Source organism: Triplophysa rosa, unplaced genomic scaffold (genome assembly GCF_024868665.1).
Source record: "Triplophysa rosa unplaced genomic scaffold, Trosa_1v2 scaffold29_ERROPOS3643519, whole genome shotgun sequence".
Lineage (NCBI taxonomy): Eukaryota > Metazoa > Chordata > Actinopteri > Cypriniformes > Nemacheilidae > Triplophysa > Triplophysa rosa.
Genome location: NW_026634317.1, coordinates 69181 through 88884, shown reverse-complemented (window position 1 = coordinate 88884; position 19704 = coordinate 69181). Strand labels below are relative to the sequence as shown.

The following is a 19704-nucleotide window of genomic DNA, read 5'->3' as shown; positions in this document are numbered from 1 at the left end:
ACAGTATTTCTATTTTATTGTTATGTTAAAATTCTTCTTTTATTGCATTGGTCAGTACAGTACTGCAAAATCATTTGTGGAAGGAGTCCTTTTCAAACTTAGTTTTTCTTTATTTAATAAAGGGTGCAAGAGGCCTTTCAGGTGCTGATGGCTCCAAAGGTGATAAAGGAGAAGCAGGACAAAAGGGGGAACGGGTGAGTTGAGAACTGAAGGGTGTCAGTCAAACCTTTATATTCTCACAATCCTGTTAAAATGGAAATTGATAGTGAGTTTACATATAGGTGACAGACATGAATTTCTCATATGTACATTTTTTTAGAAATATCATAAAAGGTGCAGAAGATTTATCAGGGTTGAGAAGTTATGTGAAGATATTATTTTTTAAAGATCAGACTGACGTCTTGGCTGGCAGACTATTAAAAACAGATGGAAAGGTAGATTTTAAAGCAGGGACCTGGACTAGAACAATGATTCTCAAACTGGGGGCCATGACCCCCTGGGGGTTCCCAAGATGAGCTCAGGGGGGACATTTTTTTGGTGCATTTTATGAAATATAGAAATGTGTCATACATTTTGTGCAATCAAACCTCAGAAAAATAATACACCAACCAAAAGAATTTATGTTTCAGCATTGTATAATTGAATATGTCTATGCCTTAATTAAAATTCTAAGTTTAAGAGCATAAGTCTTTATTTGGGGGGCCACAAAGAAATGCAACCCACACAAGGGGGTCCTTACAATGAAAAAGTTTGAGAACCACTGGACTAGAATATCATAAACACTTGATGGTGAATGCTTTTGACTTTTGCTTTTAAACAGCCACTTGTAAACTTTTACATGACAAGCCCCTGCCAATCTGTCTCATAGGGTGTACCTGGAGCAGGTGAGCCTGGACAAACAGGACCTAAAGGAGACCAGGGGGATCGGGTTAGTTTGTCTTCTTGATACATAATTGACCCTTCGCGTGGAGTTTGATTGACAGGCGACCGGACCAATCATAACAGAAAAAGTCCTTCGCGATTGTTGCTGCTGGCCGTCACACTGTACAAACATGATCCCAGCTAAAAGTCATGTACTGTGGAATCTTAGTTGTCATAATGTACAACAATAAAGACTTAAAATAGACTCATTCAAGAAGACTTGTCCGGAGTTCTATCTCATAGACGGACTGTCATGTGATCCGCGCTGAAGGACTGCATCTCATCAACACTGCCAGAATTTTATCAGAGGTCAAATTTTATGTTTATGGTCATAATCACAGTTTCACCCATGGCCTAAACATGTCAGAAACCAATGGCACTATCCAGATTTTATGTCGTTAGGCTAGAGCTTCGATCTTTATTTTGTTTACTTTATTCCGAGTCACTTTCACATCCTGAATGTCAGTGTTGGGTAAGTTACTCTGAAAAAGTAATTAATTGCTAGTTACTAATTACACATTCGATAATGTAATTAGATTAATGTACAAGTTACTCTCTTCAAAAAGTATTTAATTACTTATTACTAATTACTTTCTATATCCTACATCAACCTTGATGAGTTAAGTGATTCAAGGATAGACTTGAAACGGCTCTTTTAATTCATTCAAATAAATAATATAAAACTACATAAAGTAGAATTATTAATTACAAATGTGAGAATTATACATTAAAGCACGGATTTTAAAGTTATACTATGAATTTTGATGTAAATTCCTCTTCTGCACACACACATATTACACAAAGTATTTAGTTTAATTACATCAGAAGTAACTGTAATTAAATTACAGAAAAAATAAGAGTAATCCCTTACTTTACTTTTTCAAGGGGAAAGTAATTAAATTACAGTAACTAATTACTTAGTAACTAGTTACACCCAACACTGCTGAATGTATACTTCAAAGTCACTATGAGACAGAAGTTGCGATTGACTTTTTTTTCATATTGTGACGTATATCTGAGTGAAACGACAAAAAAAATGTAGGGCGGGGCTTTATTTTACCCTTCCGTTTGTGATTGGTTTGTTATTGTAGTTGGGCCTGGAGGGGAGGGCTAAAAAATCCTGGCCATTGGACAGTCAGTATAGTCCTACCTCTTTTTTGTTGCTTACGTCATGTGTTGAAGAGTTTTTGTTGAGAGGGGGAGAGGAGCTTAATGTTTTTGATTAAAGATTACAAGTGCAAATGAATTTTGAAAAAATTGTGGTGTGCACGGATAAATCATTTATAATAATCACTGCAACACTGTGTAAAACACTTAGAATTTTCCTGTTTGATTTCATGGTAAACTTTTAAACTTTAAAAGTTCTCTTAAGGCTGAGAGAACACATATTTTTTCCCCAGAAATGATTATTTCACGATAAATATTCTTTAGTGCAGTGGTAGTGCTTTGGCTGATGTCGGACATAGCAAAAGGGGGCGGGCTCTGCGAAATGTCAATTGGCTCAACAAATTCTCTATATTAGGTTACCCAACAAATCTGTTCCAATCAATATCTGTTACTGGCGCAAAAATGCTGTGTCAGATGGTGATGAAAAATGTGCTGAAGCAATACCTACAGTAAATTAACTTCACTTTGACAATAACGAAGAAGTTGACTGAATTCATTAATATCTGTTTATGTATTCAAACAGGGTCTAGCTGGATTATCTGGAAAACCCGGAGCAAAAGTAAAGTGTCTCTCACTTCATTGACAACAGTGCATATGGTCATGCAAATTACCCAGCATGTCCCTGAATATTTTATCATGCATTACGCTTTCATTCTTTCTTTGTGCGACTGTAGGGCAGTCAAGGTGACCCAGGGGAGAGAGGAGAGTCTGGCAGTCCCGGTTCACAAGGGCCCCTGGGCCCACGAGGGAAAGATGTGAGAGTCTGCACCTTACATATTCAGAATGCTAAAAACTGCTTCCAGCATCATCCTCTGTAACAATTGCTATCTGTATGGCTGTAACACTAACTTTTTTTGTTGGGGGTTGTGTGCACAGGGTGCGATTTGTGAAAAAATTAGAAGGGGGATATTTAGGAAAATTTCGTGAAATTAAATTATTTTTTTAAATAGTTTTTAAAAGCGCTGCATTCATATCACATGTCACATTTCGTTCCTTTAAAAGGTATGTAGTGCTTTAGGGCGTTTTCACACATAAGGGTTTGTTTCGGAACCTGGTGCGTTTTCTCTCTTGGTTCGATTCGTTTAGGCATATGTGAACACGGCAATCGCGCTAGGATCCGCCCCAAAACAATCGCTCCGAGACCGCCTGAACAAGGTGGTCTCGACCCGATTGCAAACGAACTCTGGAGCGGTTCGGTAGACGTGTGAAAGCCATCCGACCCAACGGACCAACGAACCAGACTGTATCACAATGTATGATGGGTAATTATGTAAAGTTGCGTGATGCAAAAGGGATTGTTTTGCTAATGGCTCCCTGTAACAATGTTCAAAGGAAGGAAGGAAGGAGGCGGGAACCGGCGAACGTTAAACCAAACTTATAATAAAACAAACAAACAACAAAACGAAAGTAAAGTGCTGACAGCTCCCTCACAGTCGACTGCCGGCCACACAAACACAATAAAACATAACATAAAATCCAGGCCTGGTTCTCTCTCGTCCTTTTCCTCCTTTTATGATTCCCGAGCTCCACCGTGAGATACGCGAGACAACGCGCAGCTGACGCTCATTATCACTCGCGTTACCGGCCGGAAAATAAACAGATGCACTCTGACCAATCGAATGAGAGTTTACTCGCACGTGACTTTTATTAACAAAGTTTGGTCCGTTTGGAAATATTGCCTTGTGAATGCGAACCGAACTAAAATAAATTTAAATATTGTAGCGATTAACCCCCGGTTTCGAAACAAAGCAATCGATACACAGGTGTGAAAACGCCCTTAGTTTACTGCAAAAAATATAAATACATAAATAAATCGCATTTGACAGCCCTATGCCGGCATGTAGAAACAATGACATCATCATCATGACAACAGTTCAGTGCTCAATAAACTTCAGAAATTAGCACTTGGTGACACTATGAAAAGCCATGCCTGAATTCAAGGCACTGGGACTGGAATCATCACTTTTCATTATAACGTTGCAGCTTTTTATTTATATTTTTAAAAACAGCTTTATTTGAGATATTTTATAGTGGCCGTTTGTCAAATATAAATAGTCACAATGGTGGCAGGGTGATCCGTTTTTTTTTTAAATATTTCAGCACAGATAAAAACACTGAAGGGAGTAATCGTAAAAATGGCACCCTGCGTGTGTGGTTCTATTCACTGCTGCTGCTAATCTTTGAAATAAACTTTCAAGCTTTATTAACTGTGTTTTTAACATTCCAACGTTTTTTCTTCTAATGTCTGGCTCACAGAAGTAATAAGTAGTGAAGGTAAAGTGTCTTTTGTCTTCAGATGCCACAGTACGTCACACTTTCTTAAATTATGCATTTGTTCTTTATACAGTACACTAACCCATATATGCATGCTCACAGTACGGAGCTGAATGTTCCTTCCTTTTCGGTTTAAAGTGTTATAATTTGTGGAGCATAATATATAAAAACATTTGTCTTTATAAACATCTGTAACATTTTGTCCATTTAATTTTTTTATATATTGTTTTGTTCCTTTAGGGGCTTAAAGGTGACAAAGGAGAGGATGGGATTGGAGTAAGATTGTTATTTCTGTATTTCTTTATGTGGAAGTATATTTGTAGTATGTTACAGTACCCAAATTTCAGTAGCATTTTACTCATTTGTACAGTATATTTCACCAATTGCACTGCAGCAAAAGCTACTAATTATTTGAGAAGTCAGATAGTATTACATATTTTCATATAAAATACACTGCTCGTCCAAAATAATATTTTGTTGGACCGCCTTTAGCGTTGATTTCGGCACCCATTCGCCATGGCATCATTTCGATAAGCTTCTGCAATGTCACAACATTTATTCCCGTCCAGAGTTGCATTCATTTTTCCGCATTTTTCCGCATTCATTTTATTGATGTTGGGAGAGTCGGACCCCTGCGCAAAGTCTTCTCCAGCACATCCTAAAGATTCTCAATGGGGTTAAGGTCTGGACTCATGCTCCATGAACCACTCTTTCACAATTTGCGCCCGATGAATCCTGGCATTGTCATCTTGGAATATGCCCGTGCCATCAGGGAAGAAGAAATCCATTGATGGAATAACCTGGTCATATAGTTTAGTCAGCTGACCTCATTCTTTGGGCACATAACATTGCTAAACCTAGACCTGACCAACTGCAGCAAGCGCAGATCAACTTTTTTGGGGGGACGGGCAGTGTAAAACATTTTATATGATATATAATAATTCTGAACTACTAGTATTGTGAAATGCCTATTATGTAATAACCATTTTCTTTTAGGGAGAACCAGGGTCGTCGGGTAAACCAGGAGAGCGAGGTCTAAGAGTGAGTTTACTGAGACCGTTTTGTTCTGTGATTATACAATTCGTTTTACTTTGTAGTCTGTACACATACTAACATCAGACCTTTAACATTTAAGGGAATACCTGGTCAACCAGGTCAGCCTGGGCCAAAGGGGGACATAGGTGATCCAGGGGAAGATGGACGAAATGTAAGAAATGTGGCTGCACCCATGTTTTAAAATATTATTCAGACCAGATCACACTGAACAACACAAAAATATGTGTTTAAATATTTCTACCATGTTTATGAATAATAGCATTTAAAGAAACTGCATTTTCAAGAACATGTTAATAGTCACTGTCTGATGCTATTTTAATATTCTACACATTAAGAATATGAATCACTGCCTCGATCTGTATCTGTAAAGATTTTATTTTATTGTTGGCTTAGTTCTTTGTATAGTCATGTGATCAGTGTTGCGTTCTGTATAGGGCACACCAGGGTCAACTGGACCAAGAGGCTCAAAGGGAGACCAGGTGAAAATCATATATATCAAACAGTATATCAAGTCATAAATGCATGCATACATGAAAATACATGCATCTACGGAAATTCGCCTTTAACAGTCTTCTTTATGGGTGATTGCAGGGAATAGCAGGACCCCCTGGGCCCCCTGGAGATGTGGTATGCTGTTAATTCAGTATCCATGTATCTATATTCTAAACTCCATCCATGCTTGTTTTTTAAATGTTTTAAATGTATACTTTATGGTAGATAAGTGGAGAGAAACAATTTAAAGGTGACAGAGGGGAAAAGGTACATTTTTCCGTAATTCCTATATTTCCATAATCTTGAAAGAGTCTTGAAATCTATCACACAGATACTGCTTTTAATTTGCCCCTGTCATTTGATACTCCTGTCCTAACACCAGGGGGAGGCAGGTGACCCAGGGGAGCATGGGGCTAAAGGTCAGAAGGGTGAAGCAGGATCACCGGGCCCTGTAGGACCAAGTGTAAGTCGACAAAGAGCTTGTACACTGTGTGTGTGAATAAGGATAACATGATTCATGTCTAAACCTGTTTTATTTTTAGGGTCCTGAGGGACAGCGTGGACTTCCAGGTTCAAGAGTAAGAGACTTCCTTTGCTTTTTTCTTTATTTTCAGTTTAACCAATTTACCTAGTTTTTTTTGTCTGTTTTTGTCAGACTTTATGTCCGCATACAAACTGGAGCCAAATGTAGCATAGCACAATCTGAATGACACGTTTGAAGTTTACTGTACTGTGCAGTTATTTAAAGCAGCATTTTGGACAAATGTGGTATTTCGATTTTAATCAGAAATTGTCTTCATGTCTCATTCCGATTTCTGTTGCTCTTAGGGTGACCTAGGCGATAGGGGCAGTCCAGGAGACAAGGTAAGAGAAGTAATTGTTTAATCCAAAACCTTTTTCAAGGGACAGTTCACCCAAAAATGAAAATTCATTTACTCACCTTCGAGTTCTTCCAAATCTGTATAAATTGTGAACACAGAGAAGAATATTTGGAAAAATGCTTATAACTAAACAGTTCTTGGACCCCATTGACTACCATAGTAGGAAAAAATGCTTTATATATTTTTTGTTTGTTCTGTTAAAGAATGTAGGACAGCAAACAGTTCTGGGGCACTTTTGACTACCACTGTAATTTTTCCTACTATGGTAGTCAATGGGGTCCAAGAACGGTTTGGTTACAAGCAGGGGCGTAGCCAGAACTTTTTTTAGAGGTGGCCAGGTAAGACCCAGTGATTTTATTAGGGTGACCAAAAAATCCTTACAGACAGAAATTCTTTAACTTCTACTGTAATTAACACCAATTCTTCATTACACATAGTTTGCTGGTCAAAAACATACAAAAAGAACGTAAAGTAAACAATTTATTTGCAATGCTTTCATGTGCTAACATTATTTTAAAATAATTTGCTAGCATTTGCAGTAAGTTAGCATTTTTTAGAGAAAATAAACCAGCAGTACCCATTGCAGTACCCCAATTTAAACTTTCGCGAAAATATAATGAATGAAATGAAATCCAGTTAAACAAGACTGATTTTACTGACACCGGCTGCACCAGCTGTGCGTAAGTTACAACTTAGCCTACTGTAGTTTTGACTTAAACGGGCACTAAGTTACAACTTACGCACTCCAAAATATTTTTGAGTTGCACCATTCAACTTAGTTGAAGCGTAATGTTACATACAAACTAAACATTTACGGAAGCCTCCTATCAGGAATAACTGTAGGAATAAAATAGCATACTCTCTGAACTAACGGAATAAGCTCTTGTTTCACTCGACATTCTTCAATGATTTACACACACGATAATGCTGCCATTTACAGTCACTATCCTTTTAAAATAGAGAACATTATGTGATGACATTTAATTTTTGACTGCTCTAACACGAACCGTCCTAGCGCGCCTCCGTGTGTGTATATCTGCCTGTGTTGTGCACGTCAAAATGAAATAATCTTGTTTTTATTTAATTGGCGGTTGGCAGTAAAATGAAATCACCCATATTGCATGTCATTTATTATTGCATTAAGTAGGCTGTATTGTTTTAAACAGCATTTGTTTATTAAATTTACTTTTAAATATGTTATTCATGAAAGGTAGTATTCTATATACCGATTTTACCGTTATTATGTGAGGTAAAATAAGTTTAAATCAAGAATGTTTTGAAATTCACAACATTTCAACACAACTTTTTCTCACGAATTTAAAGGCTGCTATTGGACTGTTGAAGGTAAATGTCATATTATGCGACTACGAATTACTTTACGGAGAGCTTATGATAGCTATGTTCTGCCTTAAGACCAAATGGTGCAACCGAATAACATACAGATTACAGATTTAGTTACAAACTAGCTAGTAGTAGTTACTAAGCCTCTAGTGTGGACTTTACGTTCACGTTTAAGAAAGAACTTACGAATGGCTGGTGCAACCCTACCCTGATCCTTCTGCTCGCGACGCGATGAACTTCCATTGTACACAGGCAGTACACTGTCACGAAGTGAAGAGGTTAGCAGCTGTTCAGATAATAGCGCTCCGACTGTTTGCGTCAGTGCGTCAGCGTATGACATCATATTAACGCGAGAGTAATGTTCTCGCGTTACTTTCAGTGCATACGCTAAATGATCTGCGCAGCACTCCGTAAACTCCGACACGCATCTTAAAACTGCTTCGCACAACAGAGGTGGCCAGATAGGTGGCCATCCATCATTCAGGGGTAGCCGTTGCCACCCATGGCCACCATGTAGCTACGCCCCTGGTTACAAGCATTCGTCCAAATATCTTTCTCTGTGTTCAACCAAACAAAGAAATGTACACAGGTTTGGAACAACTAGAGAGTGAGTCATTTATGACAGAATTTTCATTTTTTGGGTGAACTTTCCCTTTAAAAGATGATAGATGTATGAGTATGCACTGTATGTCTGTATACAGTACACGCTGTATGTGATGGTGGGAGTCTTGTGGTTTATAATCTAGGCTACTAACATAATATTTGTAGATTTATTTCCAAGCATTTGTGACCCAGTGGAAAGTTATTGACAATTCTGCTGTATCACCGTTATGACCCTGAGACAGGAGTTGAGTATCAGTCTCCCTTTTACTTCATCCTTCATTTCAAATTGAAGCATCCTTTAATATTTATTGAAAAAATCTAAGCATCTATGCTTGCCATTTGAGTCTATTTTAGACCTCCGAATGACATTCTTTTGCAAGCAGGTGTCATACAGTAGATGGCAGCAATAAAAATGGCTGAGATGATGACACTGGCTGCAGCAATATGAGTAAAGTATAAATAGAACTGCTTAGTCATGGATCTCTCCTCACTGCAGTAGTTGTGACACACTTCATTGTGTCAAGTTTAACCTCTGGGGGGTTTAAATACCAGGTGTTGCTTGCTCTACAATTGTTTGTTTTCGGATGTCTGCAGAACAGTTTGATCTTTAACAGAATAAAAGCGTGGCTTCCTCTTTTTTGGAGGAAATGTAATTATGGGAATATTGCAGATTTCTGCTTCCTGTCATAGAGCCGAATAGCCAATTAATTTGTGAAGGATCCTATGACACATACTTGTAATTCTGTTCTCGTGTGTTCTCACCTTTGGGTCTCTGTTCCTTTTATTATTGTCCCGTAGGTTTTGACACTTAACCTCATTGATTCTTTCATTAATTAAGCTAATGGCTGCTGCGTTTGGCTTATGTGCAGTGACGTGTGCACTGGTGTCACAAAGAAGCTATTAGTGACAGAGATTGAATTCAGTCAAGCTGTTCTTGTTAATATTCATGGAAAACTAGCAACTGCATAATGCTGGTGATATTGATATTGATTGTGACAGTGATGTTGACTGTTGCGTGTGTGCTAGAGTTGGAGTAATATTGACTCTTTCATGTGTGTTCAGGGAGAAAGAGGAGCTGCTGGCTTGGATGGACGATCAGGTCAGGATGGGAAACCTGGGACGCCTGGAGCTCCTGGATTACGGGTCGGATCAAATGTCTCACCTTCACCTTTGCATCAACATTCATTTAAAAGATTTTCTTATTTAAATACAACTCTGATGCTTTTTTTATTGTTGCAGGGTGAGCCAGGAAAACAAGGGGATCCTGGCAGAGATGTCAGTCTTTTATTTTTTCTCACGATTGTACAGTACATATACAGTACTTTCTGCAACTATGGACACTTTTAAGTCCCAGCAGTGAAATTTTAGATTTATGTCTAAATGTTTCATATGAAGCTTTATAGATATAGTCACAGTGTCATTACACACCTTGACAAAAATATATAATTAATGATTAATGTGATTTAATATAAAGTTATGGGTCCAAACACCATTTTTGTTCATGTCCCACAACTCTGGTCACAATGTTAAGATACGTAAAATAAGCTAATTGAATTACAATTTGACATTATTTCAAATGGACTTGTTTAATGTACATATTAATTCACAGCATCTTATTTATTTATTTATTTGTTTAAATTGTATTATTTACTGATCATTTTTATGATTTTTTTCAAGTAAATGTGCCTGTCCAACACTTTTGAGTCCTTACCGCAACAATGAAAATTGGCTTTAATTATGACATTTTATCAAAGACAAACAAGTCTAGTTTCTATAGAAACAGAAATTAGCACATGAGCACATTGCTGACAGAGTAGGCCACCTAACTACCTCACTCACAAGATCCCAAAAATATAAGGTAAATATCATCTTTTCTGTGTCAGAATTTATTGTGTGTCCTTACCATACAGCTCAGTAATTCTGTACTTTGAACTACATTTTAAAAATAAATGTATATTACTGTTTAATTCATGTATATTAGATGCTAAGAGTCTAAACTAGTAGACCTTACTAGCTGCCAATTAACTGCGATATTAGCAAAAATGCCATTTCCGCAACATGTCTTTACGCAGCACATTTTCAAGGTTTACTGTATATTACATTTACATTTACGCATTTGGCAGATGCTTTTATCCAAAGCGACTTACATTGCATTGTATTAAACATTTGTTTCGGACTATATGCAATCCACTGGGCTCGAACCCATGACCTTGGCATTTCTAGTGCCATGCTCTAACCACTGAGCCTGTAACAAATAGCAAATATAAAATCTTAATGACTCCATGCAATATTGTTGACCGTTTTATATGTATTACAGACTCTGATGATTAAACTTAAAATTCACAGGGGTTGATGTTTTTTTTTTATTTTGTAGAGTCAAAAGTGCCCGTAGTTGCAGAAACACATTGTAATATATTGTTGCCGTTGTTAAACACTAGAAAGCAATCCATTCCTTTATCCAAAATCTTATTTATAAAGAAATGTAAATGCTCAAAATATATATCTTTAAAATATTAGGGCTTAGTTGGACTCAGAGGACCTCAAGGACCTCCAGGTCCACTAGGACCTTCAGGAATCGATGGCACACCTGTGAGTAACGTCACTGTGCAAGAGAAATCAGCCCATCTATACATTAATTAACCCGGCAAACATTGTGCCATCGAGCTAAAATTTTGCTTTATTTCAGGGTAAATCAGGGGAGGATGGAAAACCAGGACTGCCAGGAAAAGCAGTAAGTATAGCTCATATGCATCTCCCTGCCAGTATGAGTTTTTTCCTCAGATCAATCCAGAATGCATCATTCAGGTGTCACTGCTCTACATTTGCTCCAGTGTCCCCACCACAGCCCTTTTCCACAACACAACGGTTAAATCTTCCTAAATGAGATGATTAAACCATCTTGCCTGTTATAAATCACCTCTCTTAGCACCCTAATGAGCTCTCAGTGGGAGGCAACTTAGCCTTATAAATGGTTTGTAATTGAAATATGCGAGGAGTTTCGGTCGGCCAAGCGTTAATGTTCGTTTAACCTGACTGAGATAGATTACGTGGCTGAATCTGAGTTTACGTAGGCCGCTCGTCCTGCAGTTTCTTCTGATTGACTGATCACAGCGCTTTACCAGCTGTGGTAATTGCAGGAGCTATATTAGGCTGGTTGGCACCCGTTATATATCTGCAACACGGGGCCGAGTGCGGCACGAGGCTTTCAGCTGAGAAATTACTGCTTGAATGAGCCACGCGAAATTATGAGAGTTCTCAAATCAAAACAGGAAGCACTGATTACAGGAAGTCTTGATGACAGAATTATGAAAACGCGCCTCACGCGCATCCAGATGTCTGTGTTTGGTGGCTCATTTTCTATCAAACTTTTTCAGGGCGAGGACGGCATGCCAGGAGAAGACGGTCGCAAGGTATTGTCGGAATCTCGTGTGTTGATTCTATTAAAATGTTTGATAATTAGCCTCTGATCACCTCTGCTCTTCCTTCCTTCACAGGGAGATAAAGGAGAACCGGGAGCTGCTGGAAGAGATGTAAGTCTCTTGTCTTTATCTTTCTACACGTCTCGCTTTATCTTTTCCTGCCTTTCACAACACAAGACAAGTCCATCACAGCTTATCATACTTGGCACTACAAAGCACTTTTTAAACATGCTTTTCCACGATTTAAGACTTGCGACTTGTCTGACAGCTTTGATATGAAAAAGGTCATATTAGCATTTCACAGAGTCTAAGTCACTCAAGCAAAGTGTCTAAAGGGTTTATAAAACCTGTTCTTATCCTAAAAGTGCCCCCTGAAAATATTTCACATCATTCCATCTCTGCACCTGTTGTTTTCTTCATATGGTTTGTGGGCTCACCTGGCCTGACATGAACTCCACTCTCAATGTAGTTTTTGTAAATCACATATCTTTCGATCAGTGCCCTTTTTTGTTTGCTTCTTGTTTGGCCTTGGCACACAGCTAATTTTCCTATCAGCACAACTCACATTTAAATGGATGTTTTCAATCACATACAATCACAGAAACACTCTTGTGCACATCCAAATGCGTGGATGCTCTCTGCTTCCTGTGCTTGATGCAGAGTGCATTCAGTAATTATGAGTCAGCAGCCTTATGGGAAAAACTCTTCACTGATTAGAGTTTATTTGGTGTGCAAATGTATGCCCATTAATTAAGAAATTAATTAGTATCCTGGTTATTTCTCTCATCGTTTCACAGGGTCGAGATGGAATAAAGGGCGATCAGGGCATTGGGGGGCCCAGTGGTCCACCTGGTCCCATTGGACCTTCCGGGCTTCCCGGCAGTACCGGACCACCAGGGCCGGTAAGTTATTGATGTTTTTTTAAATATATTTCTTGCTACCGCCAGTTACATCAGATTACTTTTATGCATTTGGCAGATGCTTTTATCTAAAGTGACTTGCAGTGCATATAAGGTATACATTTAATCAGTATGTTTGTTCCCCTGGAAATCAAACCCACAACCTTTGAGCTGTTAACACAATGCCAAGTGAGCTACAGGAGAATTATATTTATGCAATGGGCCCTACAATATTTTGCTTTTCCTTTCTTTTTACCAGGTGGTCTATGTTAAAGGGGAGCCAGCTCCAGTTATTCCAGGCCCCCAGGGCCCTCCAGGGACCCCTGTAAGTAACCGCAAATCATTTTGGAGTATTTTTACGATTTGTGACCCTACGTGTGGCTGTGAAAACCCAGATCAAGTCATTTTTTGTGACTTTACTTGCCCGGTTTCGCAGACAAGGCTTAAGGCTAGTCCCAGACTAAAATTAATGTTTGAGCTGTCTTAACTGAAAATAACCTACCCTTGTGCCACTGTTTAATTTAATTAAAGCATAGTCCTGTCTTAAGCTAAGCCTTGTCTGTGAAACCGAGCCACTATTTTCTACATAATTCTACATGATAAAGAACATTAATAAATAACAAATATTGTGAAAATATAACCTTGATATCTTTAATATTGTAAGTAAGGCCATGTCAAAGATTGAAATCTTAGTGAAATTAATGCTTGAAATCAAACTTGGACGCTTGTTATCTCTAAATGTTATGATTTTATGAGACTAGCCTGGTTTTCACAGACAGGGTCACATTTGTTCAAATTCCTAATGCTGTTACTTTAGTCGGATCATTTTGCCTTGCTGTCAGTAAAAAGGTTAAAAAACCATGAGATTTTGCATGGGCTTATTTATGCACCATTTAAAAATCTATTGTTTGTTTAATAAAGCCCAAACATTTTTCTGCCTCATATTCATGATACCTGTTGTTTTTGACCCCACTATTGTATTGATATATCGTGTTTTTCTGTCAATCAGGGTATCCCCGGTGTTCCAGGAGCTGCTGGAGCGAGAGTATGTTTATTTACATGTGTATGAGTGTGTTATTTTTTACATCATGACTCAAGCTGTCAATATTTAATTCTTGTAGGGAGAAAGAGGTCCGCCAGGCTTGAAAGGAGACGTGGTGAGTGTCTTTCTAAGCATATATATTTCACTGGTTCACTGCTCTCACAAAAGACAATTCTAAGCACACCTGAACTCTTTTGACTGACAGGGGGATCCAGGGGAGGATGGTAAACCAGGGACTGCAGTGGTAAGAAATATGCTCGCGCATGCAGAGCCGGCCGTGCACGGCTGTCCGTATGACTAATGTTGTTTTCTATTATTTTGTCACAGGATGTAAAGAAAGCTTTTTCAGAATTTGGCATTGAGGTATAAGAGATTTATCAACAAGTTTGAAATTGACAAAGTTTTGGAAGGAGTTATATAAGTCACTTTCTTTCTTTTCTATTGTAGATCAGGAATCTGAAAATATTGCTTGATGACAAAAGCTTGACACAGGACAGAACAAAAGGTGATAAAGGAGATGCTGGACCTAGAGGCCCTGCAGGAGCTGATGTGAGTTATAACTATTTGCATATGTAAAGTGAGATCATGCGGACACTCGGGGTGCTGTCCAAAGTGCTGAACTGTTTCATAGCAGCACATGAACATCCATCCGCCCTCATTTTTACTCTCTTTACAACCTGCTCTCGTATCTTCCTTTGCATATTCACTTGTAGGGTGCACGGGGTCTTCCGGGTGAACGAGGCCTGAAAGGAGAGCAGGCTGAAAAAGGGCCTCCTGGACCACAGGGTCCCCCAGGCAGGGCAATTGGAGAAAGAGGCCCAGAGGGTCCACCGGGACAGGCAGGTGAACCTGGCAAGCCAGGAATACCTGGAGTACCAGGACGAGCCGGTGAACTTGGAGAAGTTGGCAGGCCTGGGGATAAGGTAAAGGAAATTGTGAATTTAAAGAGATGCTTGTCATAAATTAAGAATAGAAATGAGACTATAACGTTGTCTTTGTTGCAGGGGGAGAAAGGGGATAAAGGAGACAGAGGACTAGCTGTGAGTACAATGCATGGAGTTCTACAATACTACAATATAAGAGGTTATGATAAAAGAAAAAGCAGTTTTATTTGGGGTAGCTGATAAAAGTATGACCGTCACAGAGCTTGACTGTTTGTATCTCCGAGTGTTGCTTTTACATTGGGATTTAAACATACATTCTTTTGGAGTTCCTGTAAAAGTCAACCAACTGGCCATAAGCTTAGATGTTTACTAGAAATTATGCAATTCATTGTCTTCTAATAAAAATGATGCAATTCATTTCCTTTTTGACCTCACACATTTATAATAATTCAATAAAAACATGTTTTCACCCATATCATATATTTTTGGTTTTTAGTACTTTATTATAAAAATCGAACAGCAACTTTTTTCATAAATGTGATTGAAGAGATGTAAATAACAAATGCTACTACACTGTCTATGTTGCTTGTAATTGGGATAAAATAAAATCTGTATTTCTACATACTTTTTTATGGCTGTATTGATTTAAAAAAAAATTGTGGATCTACTTGACCCATAAACATTGCCTGAGTAACAAAAACATGAACATCACACAGGGGTTAATGCTTGACTGCCTCTCTTTTAGGGTCTGGCTGGATTACCTGGCTTAGTGGGGGCTCCGGGACCAAAGGTAAAAAAAATGATGTGCAACTCTTTGTTTGAATTGTGTATGTGCAAATGTATTTATTTTGTGTGATTGTTTCTCACAGGGGGATGCTGCCACCACTCAGACTGGTTTGCCTGGTCCGAGGGGTCTGCCCGGTCCGCAAGGCATAAGAGGAGAGCCGGGTCCAGTTGGACCTTCTGGACCTCCTGCAGAACGGGTAAGCTTTTTAAGAATGTATAACTGCCAGTGTCTAGACTAGAGCATTTAGGTGTGTTGCTATGTGCTATCTTCATGGCTGTAATTTGACCAGTTGTCCTGTGTTGCTCTCAGGGCTATACAGGTGCTCGTGGGGAGAAAGGAGAAAAAGGAGGCAGTGGTGAGGCCGGGAAAGACGGCTCCCCAGTAAGTTAACAGTATCTTTACTGGTTTTATTTGAAAAACTTCTTTTTTATTTTAAACAATAAAAAGGTTTAATTACTTTTTTCATTGTTTTAGGGAAATCCGGGTGAGCCAGGAAAAACAGGGCAGGATGGAAAGCCGGTAAGAAGCTAGTTAATACGAGCTATGTTGCCAGTTTATATTATTTATATTTAATGTAATGGCTTTTATTAGCTTTTATTGTCTTCATGGTGAATATTGATGCTGTTGTTTCAATGTTTTTTTAAATAAATATTGTGAGTTGTTATTTTTGGTGCTTGTTAAGGCAAGCATAATTATTACTGTTGCTCATACTTGCGGATAAAGACTTGAACAAAGTCTTTAACTATAAGATGCCATAGGCCCTAAGATGACTAAAGAATGGTGAGTCTGTGTTCACATTGGAAACCCTGTGTTGTAAATTTGCATAGGGCTATATGACCAGTTTGCTTTCATTAGTAAACTAAAGTTTTATGTCGGAATGAGGTCAAGTGTATAGCCATAGGGTTATATATGCCGTTATTACGGAATGCGGCTTTATTCTGTAAGTAAATACTGTGAGAATGCCCATACAGTAAACTTCTGGTGCTTCCTGTCAGCACCAGTCATAAAAAGCATATAAACTCAAGTGTTTATATTTATATCATTATTTACAATATTTATGTAAACTTTATAACTTTAAAATGTTGATTAGTTATTGAAAAGAGTACAGTTAATGCATTCATAAATGATTAATGTAATATAAGGATAAATCATAGTTCTTCAGTTAACATTTATTTAATTCATTCATGTGAACTGAATGTGATTTGAATTTTAAATGTTGACTTTCACGTTGAATTTATGTGATTAAATTGAAATAACATATCTGGGATTTCATATTTTTTGGAGAGTAGTTTAGTTTGGAAGTAAGAGAGTTTTGGCTCTCACTCAAACATTATTATTTATTCTCCTCTGGAGCAGGGTTTCAGGGGACCAGCCAGTCCACCAGGCCTACCTGTGAGTAACAGTAACCCAGAGCGGCAGCCTCTCTTGGGCTTGCCATTGTAGGAAAGCCTGGGGATTCGCTGTGAGCACTAGGCCTTGCTGTGAGCACTTTCTTTGCCTGAGGCTCCATAGATAGACTACACAACAGTAACAAACTCAGCAACGCTTCTATCAGCTAACCACCCTGTCTCCTTTCTTCCTTCTCCTCTCTTTTTTGTAATCCCACTTTCTTCCACACGTTCTGTTTCTTTTCATCCTATGGACCATCATTTCTGTGCTCTCTCTGTCCTTTCCTCCTTCTCTCTGTAGGGCTTGCCTGGGTTCCCAGGAGTGCTGGGCAGACCGGTAGGTTTTCTGTGGCTGCAACTGTTGGCTGCTTTGCTTGTAATGGAAGAGGGAGGGGGGCATTTTTGTGTGTATAAAGTTTGTGTGTGTTTTGTTTACTGTATGTTTGTATGCTTGTATGTGTGTTTGTTTGATAGTAATATGTGTGTCTGTTTGGAAATGTGTCACAAATGTCTCTGTGAGTGTATTGTGGTGTGTTGTGAGCGTTTATGGTAAAGGTTCATGGGCCCTATTTTCACGATCTAAGCGCATGGTTTAAAGCGCACGGCGCAGGTGCACTCAGGGCGTGTCCGAATCCACTTTTGCTAATTTAACGATGGGAAAACGGTCGGCGCACCCGGGCGTATGGTCTAAACGGGTTGTCCCGATTCTCTTATGTACACAATAATAATCTTTTACAATAGCAACGCGCCAACAATGCGCCTGAGCACACCTCTTTTTTAGACCAACACACCCATGGGCGCACAAATGAGCGCAAATGCATTTGCTATTTAAACAACGCGGCGCAGGACGGGAAAATGAGAACTGCGTCGGGCGAAAATGAAAATGCCGGGTGTACAATAGGGCCCCATGTGTTTATCTGTTGTTATAAGGTCTTTTGTGCTGTCCTTGTCAAAGTATACAGTGTGTCTGTCCGTTTAGTGCTGTGTGTGCTGTTTATGTGTGCATATGTGTGTCTTTGTGCATGGTATAAATGTTGTCCGATTTTATTTTAAAGTAATACATAGTTTACCCAAAAAGAAAAAAATGTCATCATTTACTCTTAATTTTTTCCGCAGAACACAAAATAAGATATTTTGAAGAATGTTGTTAACTTGCCCAAATTCATTTGCCAGTGCTGTTCAGTTTTCTTTAAAATACTGTATCTTCTTTTGTATCCTGCTAAAAGAAAGTCATAAATATTCGAAATGACAAAAGGTCAAAATTTTCATTTTTGGGTGAACTACTGTATCACTTTAAGAGGTTTTAACTACTTTGTACTTGCATATTGAAACATATGATTCATTGCAGATGCAAGTAGGTACCTTTAAGAAGTACATTGTATAAAATGCTTTTATTTCTTATGCAAGTACGCAGTATTTAAAGACACCGTATACTGTCTAAAGTGAATCCAGCTCTAATTAATGTCAGTCTGTTCAGAGCAAACTATTTTTTATTTGCACAGGGGAATCCAGGTGAACCAGGAATAAGAGGACCGACTGTATGTACATTAGGTTTAATGTTTATTTATTGTATAAATACATATATTTAAAACCCTGTTTCTAACTTTAGGTGTTGTTTTAGGGTCCTATGGGTGGAAATGGACCCCCAGGGGCACCTGGTGTGAAGGTTAGTGCGATAGTGTGATAGTAGTGTGATCCAGGAATTTTACATATTTCCATTTATGCATTTGGCAAATGCCTTGATCCAGAGTGACTAGCAATGTATTCAAACTACAGAATAAATGTTTTCATCAGTATGTTGGGTCCCTAGATATTACAACCTTTGCACTATTGCGCAACGTTCTACAGGAATTCAATTCAATTTCATATATATAGCGCTTTTCACAATGTGCATTGTTCCAAAGCAGCTTTACAGGAGAAAATAAGAAAAACTGAAAAACACAAAACAGGTAAAAAAAAAAGGTAAAGCCAACACAGTGCATGGTGTTTATAGAACAATCAAGATTATTCTAGTAAATAATATCTAATAAATGCAGTCTCCCGGTGGTTTATTTAGCATATTTTGCATTAAGTGAATGCTTTGCTGAAAAGATGTGGCTTTAATCTAGATTTAAATTGGGAGAGTGTGTCTGACCCTCGAATAGTATCGGGAAGGCTATTCCAGAGTTTAGGTGCTACGTATGAGAAAGCTCTACCCCCTTTGGTGGATTTAGTTATTCTAGGTGTTATCAAAAGTCTGGAGTTTTGAGATTTTAGAGAGCGTGATGGGTTGTAAGTGTGGTAGAAGCTCTGTTATGTAGGTAGGGGCTAAACCGTTTAAGGCTTTATAAGTGATTAAAAGAACTTTAAAGTCAATACGATACTTAATGGGTAACCAGTGAAGGGTTGATAACATTGGGGTTATGTGATCGTATTTTCTGGACCTGGTTAGAACTCTGCATTCTGAACTAACGGTAGTTTGTTTATTGATGATGCAGGACAACCACTAAGCAGTGCATTACAGTAGTCAAGTCTTGAGGTCACAAATGCATGAATAAGCTTCTCTGCGTC

At 38.4% G+C, this 19704-nt stretch overlaps 1 protein-coding gene across 1 annotated transcript in view; it reads left to right on the top strand.

Moving 5' to 3' along the window:
• col7a1 (collagen, type VII, alpha 1) overlaps positions 1-19704 on the top strand; it is an 80679-nt gene that overhangs the window by 39014 nt on the left and 21961 nt on the right. The window contains exons 51-85 of the mRNA XM_057327812.1: positions 123-194; positions 869-928; positions 2612-2647; positions 2763-2843; positions 4603-4638; positions 5359-5403; positions 5498-5569; positions 5853-5897; positions 6010-6045; positions 6136-6177; positions 6293-6373; positions 6453-6488; positions 6739-6774; positions 9798-9878; positions 9975-10010; positions 11253-11324; positions 11422-11466; positions 12110-12145; positions 12230-12265; positions 12952-13056; positions 13313-13378; positions 14063-14098; positions 14175-14210; positions 14301-14339; positions 14423-14458; positions 14543-14644; positions 14809-15018; positions 15100-15135; positions 15725-15769; positions 15849-15962; positions 16076-16147; positions 16241-16285; positions 17123-17158; positions 18657-18692; positions 18776-18820. Coding sequence (XP_057183795.1) covers positions 123-194; positions 869-928; positions 2612-2647; positions 2763-2843; positions 4603-4638; positions 5359-5403; positions 5498-5569; positions 5853-5897; positions 6010-6045; positions 6136-6177; positions 6293-6373; positions 6453-6488; positions 6739-6774; positions 9798-9878; positions 9975-10010; positions 11253-11324; positions 11422-11466; positions 12110-12145; positions 12230-12265; positions 12952-13056; positions 13313-13378; positions 14063-14098; positions 14175-14210; positions 14301-14339; positions 14423-14458; positions 14543-14644; positions 14809-15018; positions 15100-15135; positions 15725-15769; positions 15849-15962; positions 16076-16147; positions 16241-16285; positions 17123-17158; positions 18657-18692; positions 18776-18820 — 2043 coding nt within the window. The remainder of the gene's footprint in view (positions 1-122; positions 195-868; positions 929-2611; positions 2648-2762; positions 2844-4602; positions 4639-5358; positions 5404-5497; positions 5570-5852; positions 5898-6009; positions 6046-6135; positions 6178-6292; positions 6374-6452; positions 6489-6738; positions 6775-9797; positions 9879-9974; positions 10011-11252; positions 11325-11421; positions 11467-12109; positions 12146-12229; positions 12266-12951; positions 13057-13312; positions 13379-14062; positions 14099-14174; positions 14211-14300; positions 14340-14422; positions 14459-14542; positions 14645-14808; positions 15019-15099; positions 15136-15724; positions 15770-15848; positions 15963-16075; positions 16148-16240; positions 16286-17122; positions 17159-18656; positions 18693-18775; positions 18821-19704) is intronic.